The sequence below is a fragment of the Quercus robur genome, chromosome 7 (genome assembly GCF_932294415.1).
Source record: "Quercus robur chromosome 7, dhQueRobu3.1, whole genome shotgun sequence".
Classification (NCBI taxonomy): domain Eukaryota; kingdom Viridiplantae; phylum Streptophyta; class Magnoliopsida; order Fagales; family Fagaceae; genus Quercus; species Quercus robur.
In genome coordinates this window covers 8,426,271-8,436,465 of record NC_065540.1, presented here as the reverse complement: position 1 = coordinate 8,436,465, position 10,195 = coordinate 8,426,271, and the positions used below count along the sequence as shown (strand labels likewise).

At 35.9% G+C, this 10,195-nt stretch overlaps 1 protein-coding gene and 1 long non-coding RNA gene across 2 annotated transcripts; both read right to left on the bottom strand.

The window, feature by feature from the left end:
• Positions 1-459: 459 nt before the first annotated feature.
• On the bottom strand, positions 460-6,085 carry LOC126692057 (uncharacterized). The gene is made up of 2 exons (XR_007644931.1): positions 5,566-6,085; positions 460-4,951 (listed from the first exon to the last, which is right to left on the bottom strand). It is a non-coding gene; the product is annotated as an uncharacterized LOC126692057 (long non-coding RNA).
• A 976-nt stretch (positions 6,086-7,061) lies between these two features.
• On the bottom strand, positions 7,062-8,914 carry LOC126692056 (PAN domain-containing protein At5g03700). Its single transcript, XM_050387477.1, has one exon. The coding sequence runs from the start codon at positions 8,795-8,797 to the stop codon at positions 7,334-7,336; it is 1,464 nt and encodes a 487-aa protein (XP_050243434.1). The 5' UTR covers positions 8,798-8,914; the 3' UTR covers positions 7,062-7,333.
• Between the last annotated feature and the right edge of the window lie 1,281 nt (positions 8,915-10,195).

The following is a 10,195-nucleotide window of genomic DNA, read 5'->3' as shown; positions in this document are numbered from 1 at the left end:
CAATTTTCATAATCATTTGGTTTTGCCTCTGTGGTTTTGCAAATGTATTTGATGTCGAATTCTTTATTCCACAAATAAATGATTGATGAATGGTTTTGCAGATGTATCCGTTAAAGAGTCACCACTAGAAATTGCATCGAAAAAATGGGTGGGCAAAGCTTTGTTAAATCAATGAAGGGAGGTGGAGCGCCTAGAGATTCTCATATCGTGTTCTCTCTCTCTCTCTCAAATTTATTATTTATTGGGTTTAGATTTGGGTGTGAAGGGTTAATTTGGTTGAATTGGATGGACAAAAACACTTTAAACAAGCTTAGGTCAAAGTTTGATAATGAGTAATTTTTAAATCTAAAATAAGATAACTTGCTATTTAAAAATTGTCACATCATTATTCTGTTAGACACATAATTAACAAGTTAACATAAGTTAACATAAGAACAAATAATGCTCATTTTTGAAACATTAAGTAATAATAGTGCTCATTTCAAACTTCAGGAATTAATAGCGCTCGGTAAATAAACTTTAGAAACTAACATTGTAGTTTCACATTCATTTAATCACCAACCATTTAAGTGACTAATGGAGTAAAACATAAGTAGATGAAATTCAAAGAAAAATTTAAAACCATATACACGTTTTAACATAATGTAGATACTTTCGAAAAGGTACAACAATTTCAGTTTAGGTTGATGGGATTAATGTGATGTAGTGGAAGGCTGGGCATACTCAGTACTCAACAATTTCAGTTTTATTATGACTGACACTTTTCCATCTTGAAAGAAAGCATTCCTCTCTGCTATCTCTCTCTTTTTGATTGAGGGAACTTAAAGGGGAAAGGTGGACGTACGTGTACTAACACCTAATACCCATATAAGGAGAAAGACAAACTCTCACCTAATAAACTAGTACATATTTCATCATTGAATAATCATGAAATGAAAAGATATAAAAGCCAACCAAGAATATTCTTTACTTACGGTAAAGTTTTACTTTCCTCCCCCAAAGGTGACAAAGAAACCATTCCTTATGTGGCTCGTGGGTTTTATCTCATTCCATTGCAAGCAAAAGAAAAGACTCTTTTCTTCTACAAGATATTAGACAGACTTCACCTTTAATATTGATAGGTCTAATCCCATAAAAAATTTCAATATTATATTGATCTAACATGTGGTGATTCCATGATGGACCTATGAAATTTTATTGGGGTCTTGATTAACCTTAATCTTATAATATGAATTCAATTGTAGGAGTTTGAACAAAATTAGAATTTACCATGAAAACCAAACTATAAATACCATAAAAACCAAACTATAAATAACGAAGAATGCTACAAACAAAATATTTTCACCATTTGTTAATTATGATGGTAGGTTGTTATTAATTTTCACATGAGTCTATCACTAACATCATTTTATTGTTTATTATGACACTTATCACACCAATAATTGTAAATAAAAATAAGAAAGAAGTTATGCTTATAAACTTATTGATATTGATCGAAATACATTAATCATGTGAAAAGTTCAACCATGCAGACGTGAATTTATTTACTCTTACGAAAAGATTTTTCCCTCCTTTCACATTTAAGTTTGTTATAAAATGAGGGATTAAGGAGGACTCTTCTCGTAAAAGTGAATACTTTTTCTAGACAAACAATCTTTTTTATTTTTAATTATTATTAGATGCGGCTAGGCATCTTATCTGAAAATTGAAGGCATAAATTTCAAAAAGTAATATATAAAGTGGAGTCCTAGCAACACAACTTGGAAACATGCATTACTCCCATAACCCAAATTTTCCATGGAAAAAAATCCACTATAATTAGAATTAGATGTACGGTAATTAGATAGAACTAGCTAGATATCTGAGAGGATCGCCCAACCATTGTAACTCTACAACTAGAACTGCTATCCGTATTTATTCTTGACTTTGTAGGACATTTTGAGGCAGTGACGCAAACAACAGACAAATGTCAAAAGGACATAATCTGATTAATTTCTTCAGAGTAAAGCATCCTTAGAAGCATTCTCCATTAGATGAGACTGATGTAATTAATAACCCTAGCTACCTATATCATATAGCATGTCACATCATGAATATATATTGTCAGCCCATTAATAACAAAAAGCCCCAGCATCTTTAATTCATCAAGATGTTCATCTCAAGTTTGATGCTCCTGAAGAAAAGAGTTACTGCTTAGAGCACTCACAGCAGAGGAGGTATAAAGCTATATTGCTAAAATTTAGCTCCACACACCCAAAACTCACGCTGCAACAGTGGAGGCAAAAGCTAAAATTTTAGATGATTTGCTACAGTGCACATCTATATATAGATGTGCACTGTAGCCGAGAGCAAAAAAATATATTTTTTTTTATTCGGTTGGATTATTAAAATAATACACTTTCCGTTTTTTTTTTTTCATTCTTTCATGCCTCTCTCTCTCTCTCTCTCTCTTTCACTCTCATCTCTCAAGTTCACTCTGCAACTCCGGTCTCACTCTCTCAACTCCGGTCACCGATCCATGAAGCTCGACTCAAGCTCACTCTCTCAACTCCGGTCTCACTCTCTCAACTCCGATCACCGACCCACGAAGCTCGCCGCTGATCGGAGTGCCTGACTGGGAAACCCATGGAGCTCGCCGCTGATCGGAGTGCTTGCATGTGGATATTGGTTCTTTCACGCCGCCAATGGTTGTATCATGCCGCCGATCGGAGATTTGGGCTTTTTTTTTTTTTCCTGCTGTGGACTGCTGCGGAGTGCTTGCATGTGGATTTGGTTCTTTCACGCCGTCAATGGTTGTATCACGTTGCCGATCGGAGATTTGGTTTTTTTTTTTTTTTCCTGCTGTGGACTGGTGGCCGGTGGTGGTGGTGGTGGTTGTGGATTTGTGGGTTCAATTTGGGTTGAGTTTTTTTTTTTTTTTTTTCCTGCTGTGGACTGGTGGCCGGTGGTGGTTGTGGATTTGTGGGTTCGATTTGGGTTGGTGGTTTTTTTTTTTTCCTTCTTTCCTGCTGTGGACTGGTGGCCGGTGGTGGTGGTAGAGGAGGATGTTTGGGCTGTGGTGGTGATGGTGATGATATATTATTTTATTGTAGTAAAAATATTATTATTTTATTGTAGTAAAAATATTATTTTATTGTGATGAATATATTATTTTATTGTGTTGAAAGCTAAAATTGATCCACTGCTGTATTATATGTGTAGCTAAAATAGATAAAGTAACTTTTGGTGGAGCTAAATTGCTAAAAATTTAGCTCCACTGCTGTGGATGCTCTTACTGGGGTTGACAGCCTCAGAAAAAGCATTATTAAGATGAGCATGCAAAATGTGAAGCCCCATTGTGACCAAACAATATCTCCTAAGCTTGTGAGAGACCCGCTATGCATTGAGAATTTGAGAAGGTTTGGTAAGATAATATACAAAGGCAAAGTATTAACATTTCAAAAGAGAATTACGTGGGATTCAGAAATAAATAAATAAATAAATAAAATAAAGAGAATTATGTGGGGTTGTCTCTTTCTGTATTAATTAGATGCATTCCACTTGCCTATAGGTTTCATTATTTAGTAAACTACTTCCACTTTAAGCATAACATGTACACCAACTACCAATTCCTTAAACAGTTTACGCTGAAAGGAATCACGAATCTGATTTGGGGGACACTATCACCATACCAATGTACCTCTGAGCCCAGAATGAGCAGACACAAAACCAGGCCGAGCCCAATGAGTGTGACCAAGAACCATGAATCTGTGATCCATGGCAGACCCAAAAGGAGTCCAGCCAAGCTCGAGGCCAACCGACCGACCAAGTCCCAGACATGACTCTTCAATTAGAACAGTCGCAAGTATGGCCGAACAACTTTCAAAACGGGCAAACCCTTCATTGAAGGCAGCCTACTTTAGCTAGGGTTCAAGGGACGACTTTTGAGACAATGGTCACAATATTTGACACAACTTGTAATTAACATGTCAAGTTTTTTGCGAATTAATATTTAGTATAAATGAGTTCTGGTTAAAATAGATTAATTTACTTTGATACAATTAATAAATATGTCAATTCTGTGTTGATTTGCTTAACTTGCAATTAATTCAAAATAATCTGATTTATTATTTGTGTAAAGATTCGTGTCAAGATAATTAAGTTGACTTGTTTGAAATTTTCTTTAACTCATATAAAAAAATGTAATTTTTATTCAACATAAATTTGAAGTTGAAATATATAATTGAGTAATTAAAAAATTTTAAAAAAAAACCGTAATTTTTATATTAATAAAATTTTCAAATAATGTTGGAGAGAGAGAGAGAGAGAGAGAGGTATATATGTATAAAATGTTATAGGTTGTAGGTTATCATATATATGTTAATCCCACTTTGGAAGTGAAATAACGAATGATACAAAGTATAATGATCGTTTTTAAAAGTTCACTCGAGCAAGAGTAGAGCAAATTCTTTATTATTCACTTGAGTGACATGTTGTGCAAGGTCAAGTGAAGTTACAGCTTTACGATCGCTCGAAAGAATGTTGTTTGAAGGTCAATCAAACTTTCTGTGTGAGGCAATTTAGGTTTGTTTGATGGTTCGGTCGAGCGAAAGACAATTCCTTTGACATAAATCTACCAAATTATTTGAGACTTTAAGGCTTTGTAGAATTGTGCAGAAACGTATGCCTTAAGTGACATTTGACTGTTTCTAATGGCTAATAACAGTTTATTTGCAAACTTTGCTTAGAGTGGTGGCAACTATTGTCTTAAAAATAATGATTCTACATGTCTCAAAACCAATAATTTTGTGATTAGTGTTCTTATTTTTAGTTTTAACCCCCATTTCCTGCCAGAAAAGATTCCAAAAACTATGATATTTTCTAAAATACCTTCACTAACTTGATCGTCAGAGGAAGTTTTGCACCGTGAACTGGCAGAAGCGTGTTCAAGCTTATCAATTCCCTTCACAACCTGTGAGAGAAAGAAAGATTACTGATGAAAATTCACTGTAAAGAAGTTTCTCACGTTTTACCCAGCCAAAAAAGAAAAAAAAAATGTAATAAAGCTTTTAAAGGAATTGCGATGCAAAATTTGGGCTTTTCAAAGGCGGGTAAAGCAGTTTAAAGCCCAATTTTGTGTAAGATTGAAATATTTGACCCAAATTTTGGGTTATCCTCAAAGTATGGGACTGGGCGCAGAAACCAGATGACGTGAAGACGGCACCTTCGAGTAAATGATTAGACAAAGCATTTGTTCTGAGACTTTGGAAGAGGAAATTTAGGTTTTTGTTTTGTTGCTGCCTGTGTTCTAACTTGACTTTTGTCTTGGCCCATGGACTTATTCTGTGCACATAAACATTTGTATTTGCTATTTAATACTGTATTATACAATGCAATTATGTCAACTTAATAATATATAATATAATACTCCAGAGCTATGTATCAACTTGGAGATTATTCAAAAAATAAAATCAAATCAAGCAGACATAGAGGAAGTGCTATCAAGATTACTGTCTCTCGTACATGAAATTTTCAACAATCGTATTAGATAGTCAAAATTTGAATACACAAGGGAGTGGAACTCACGGATTGAACATTTATGAAAATTGATGATGCCCTCTTCCTTCATCTAAAATGTCCTTTAATACCCTTGTCACTTTATCAGAAACCATAGGATGAGCAACTTCTATATATTCATCCTATCCTTGAAGATTTGTTTTGGAAAAAAAAAAAATTATAAAGAGAAATAGATTATATGGAGAGAGAGAGAGTGGAGTCCATGTCGTAAAAGATTGGCTTGGAATGCTCTAAAAAGAAGAGCAAACCTATCCTAAAGATAGTGGAAGTCATCTTAGGGCCAAGAAATTCAACATTTCAGCATACAAACTTTATAGAATGTTCCCTATGGCTATGGGAATATGAAGACTTACCCAAAAAGGAGAGAGAAAGAGAGAGAGAGAGAGGGGAACATAGGCACAAGTTGTAATATAGAATAAGATACTAGCTACTAGAAGTCGGCTTACCTACTTTTATAAGGGATAAATGGATCAAAATGGAGATTTGGGCACATGTATTCGATAAAGTAAAATTAGAAAATGAGAGGATGACCTTATGGAATGCAATTTGTCCGTATGATACACATTTTCTTCCAACTTATTGACAACGTTTGAGATTGTTAGCCAATCCAATGTGTCATCCCTTGCGTCATTAATTTGCAGGCCCCAACTCCCAAGTTTGGTATGGTATATGGAGCACAAGACTCTCCCCCAACATCCTCCAAAATTAAAACCAGTGATCGAACCACAAGTTTTAACTTTCAAGCCCAACCACCCCAACAAGAAATACAATTGCCTAACCAACAGGTGCCCCCATTTCATAAAAATATGTCACCCCAATTAAGATCCATACAGTTTTGACTCCAGGAGTTTTCAGTAGAATTATTAATTTGCTGTCATATGAGGTCCTTTTAGGCTCTGTACGTATGGCAACTATATAGGCAATGAGACTAGAGCAGCATATTGGAGTATTGGAAGAACGCAATAGACATGACAAGGTAATGATACATGTTCAAATTGATTATATACCAATCTTATCTCATGTCCAGAGTATTGGAAAAATGTCATGCTCGTTATCTTGAAATTAAAATTAGTTTGAATCTCCACACTTAACAATCTACACGTTAAAATATTTACATGTAAGTAGTGTGATTAGTTATATGATAAAATCCCACATTAAATTATAACCAATAAAATAAAAATTCATAATTAGACCTAAATTCATTGGTTTAAACATTGAATTAAGCAGTGTTCCTAAAATATTATCTCCCCTACACCATAAACATCAACAGAATTATTGCCAAAATCTTTAGACAACAAACTAGTTTTTGCCATTATGCTTGACTGCACATTTCCAGTCATTCCAAACAGAAATGTGAGGCACATGTTTAGATTGCTATAAATAGTGGAATCTATATACAATTAAACCTCAAAAAAGATGTCAACAGAGCTTTTTTTTTTTTGTTTTGTGTGTGGGGACAAGGGGGAAAAAATAACCAGAATATGCCTTCTCTTTCAGAAACCGGAGGAAATAAGATGCCAATGTCATTAAATTGGGTGGACCCTGTAGGTCCTGTACAGTCACAGATAGTCAGATACAATGATACATCCATCCAATTACAATGGGCACGCAGGCCACACCTATTCCTCAAGAAACACCAAAAAGGCTCAAACAAAGATTAACCCCTGGGCCCCACACCCAATATTAGTATAAAGCAAACTGAACTAAAGTTAGCAGTAAACATCACTGTAAGTCAAACCCAAAAAACGTCATCCCTTGCGTCATCTTTACTATCAGTTTATCTATTACACATCTCTACCTCAATGGACTTGGAGCTTTCCGACCCGAGATTCTTATACGGGCCGGGTGATACCTCATCATCATCATTTTCTCGGGTTTTCTTTCTCCAAAACCTGTACGCCCAAAACCCACCAATCCCAATCAAAATCAAAATTGCCCCACCACCCGCTACAAGTCCAACTATAGCAACAGCCTTGTTTTTCTTTTTCCCTGCACCTTCCCTCACTTTAAAATAACCCACGTTACTCTCATCCCCAACAGACACCAACGTTTGGATCGGATAGTCCAACATGAAACAAAACCCGGAAGCGTTATTATACACTGCCCCCCAACAGCTACAATTGTTTTCACATAGACCCTCACACTCTCCCAAAGACGACGTCGTTTCGTACTGCATTAGTTCCTTAAACGGCACCTCGACCCCGTTCCTCGTTAAAACCTCGTACTTGTCTTTAACCAACTGTTCCCCGCAAAAGTCGCCGGTTTCCACGGGAACACAATCCGAACCGGACCGAAACTCTGTCCGGTTGTCCAAACAAGAACAACTTTGTGGTGTGCACAAACCGTACGAACCGCACGGACTGGGGAGCTGACACGTGTCCGAGATTGCTTTGAAATCCTCGACCCAGTTCGACCCGTCCCAGTAATAAGCTTTGAGGTTTCCGTCCGGTTCTAACCGGACCAAAAGGAACAAGTCGATGGGCCTGTTGTAGCTGTTGAAGGGTTGTACGTCCACCGGATTGGCTGTGCTATTTTGGTACAACCCCAAATACCCATCAGAGTTGACTAAAGCGTGAATTGGTCCTTGACCTTGAACTATCGCTGCCCGTGCTTCTAAAGCTGTGTGTTTCCAATACATGTGATCTGCGGAGTTGTCTTGGAATTTTGCGTACAAAGCATAAAAGTTGTACCCTAAGCGCATAGAGTAAAGCCCATTGGATGAAATCAAGGACATGTTGGCTGTGAAATTTTGGTTCTCCATGAGGGTATTTGTGGGAAAGTCGAAACTTTGCCAGAGAACTGAGGCTGGGTCGTCGAGTTTTTGTATTTGGAGATTTGAGGAGTTGAGGAGCACAACCGTGTCACCATTGGTTTGAGTTGACCAAAATACCCTAGTGTTGGGATCGGAAATAACGAGACTGCCATTGAAGAGGAACTGAGTACGGTCGGACCAGGTGGCCAACTGAGTTGGGTTGGCAAGCCAGAGTGGTTGTGAGGAAGCCACGTGGAGGACAGCGAGGGCGAGTTGGGTTTGTTCGACTCGGAGGAACCCGAGTGAGAAGTTGCCTGTTGGATCGTTTAGGAGAGGTTGGAACGATGAGACTGAAGGATTTGGTGTGGCTTTGAAGCCTGGGAGAATGGATTCTGGGGTTGTTGTTCCAGCTATACACGTTAACACCCATGTGAGAAAGAGGAGCTGAGTCGCACGTAGACGAGTCAGCGAGTTGATGAGTCTGTCCATTGTTAGAAACGATGGATAATGTTGACTCACTGTGGAGTTCAATTTTCAAAAGCAGCCATGAGAAGGTTCATCATGATATCATTTCATGAGCAACATATATAACAATTTTTTTCGATTGGTTACAGGTAGATCAGATGAACCAAAAGATAATCATTTTAAATTATAATATTCGAAAGATATTTTATGTAATATAATATATTCAAATATTTTTAAAATAACATGTTGGTGGATCGCCGAAAGCGAAATATTAGACATACATTAATGTAAACGAAATTTTAGGCTTGCTCAGTTGACTGTCACAGAGGTTGAAACTACATGATCTCAAAGCAAATTCATAAATTAAGGTTTCTTCGATGGTAATGAAAGATAAAATGTAGGGTTTCCTAATTTTTTAACATACTAGTAGTTCATTGTTTTGAAAGTAAAAACACGTAGATATTCATTAATTGATTAACAAGTGGCTGCCATATATTTCCCAGTGTGCACCTAATATTTAACATATTGTAACGTTCTTCGCTGAATTAGGCATAGAGGTGGGAAAATAGTCTTTCCAACTCTCAAACAACAGTTAACAATTTAATACCAAGTCTAGATTTAGTTGGTTTTTAAATTTTAATTGAATTCTATTTGTCTAGCTACAAGCTTGTTCATGAACATTTTTTTCTTCTCATATATTAAACAGGGAAAGGGTCTTTTTTCTACAATCCATTAAAACTATCAAACACAAGAATTTAAGGAATATTTCAAAATAGTTCTTTTTATTCGGTTCCTTTTACTCATCCCAAATAAAGTGTAAGCCTCAAGTTAGGCTTATTCTTATAAATACAATTTTTTTTTTTTAAAAAAAAGATATAAATAAAAACATGAATGAGATTTTTATGGAGTTAAGTCCGAGATGTTAGTAAACGACTTGATTTATTTACAATGCTAATGCAGTAACACAAATTTGATTCCCACTACTATGCATTATTATTGCATTTTTAAGACCTTGTGAAAAATATTTAATAACAGTATCTCCAAGCAAATATTTCCTCATAGAGTAGTAATATTTCACTTACATAAAAAAATTTCACAACATCAATCACATTAGTTAAGTTAGGAAATTTTTATTGATTTTTATTTAAACTTACTACTGCCACATAATTTTGTTACCAACTACTAATAATACCATAACATCAAAGTATGAAATTTTTTGTGTTTAATAAGCTATCTTCGACATAAATGGCGAAGATGACTTTTGTATTCCACTAGAGAGCTCTGCTTTGACTTTTTTAATTCGATATAATGAAATCAATGAATGAATTCACTAGTTGGAGTTCGGGTGGACCATTTTTTGAGGAGGAGATAGAGCATTTAAATATGGTTGAGATTCTAGAAAGGTTGGTTGGGGTTTGGCAA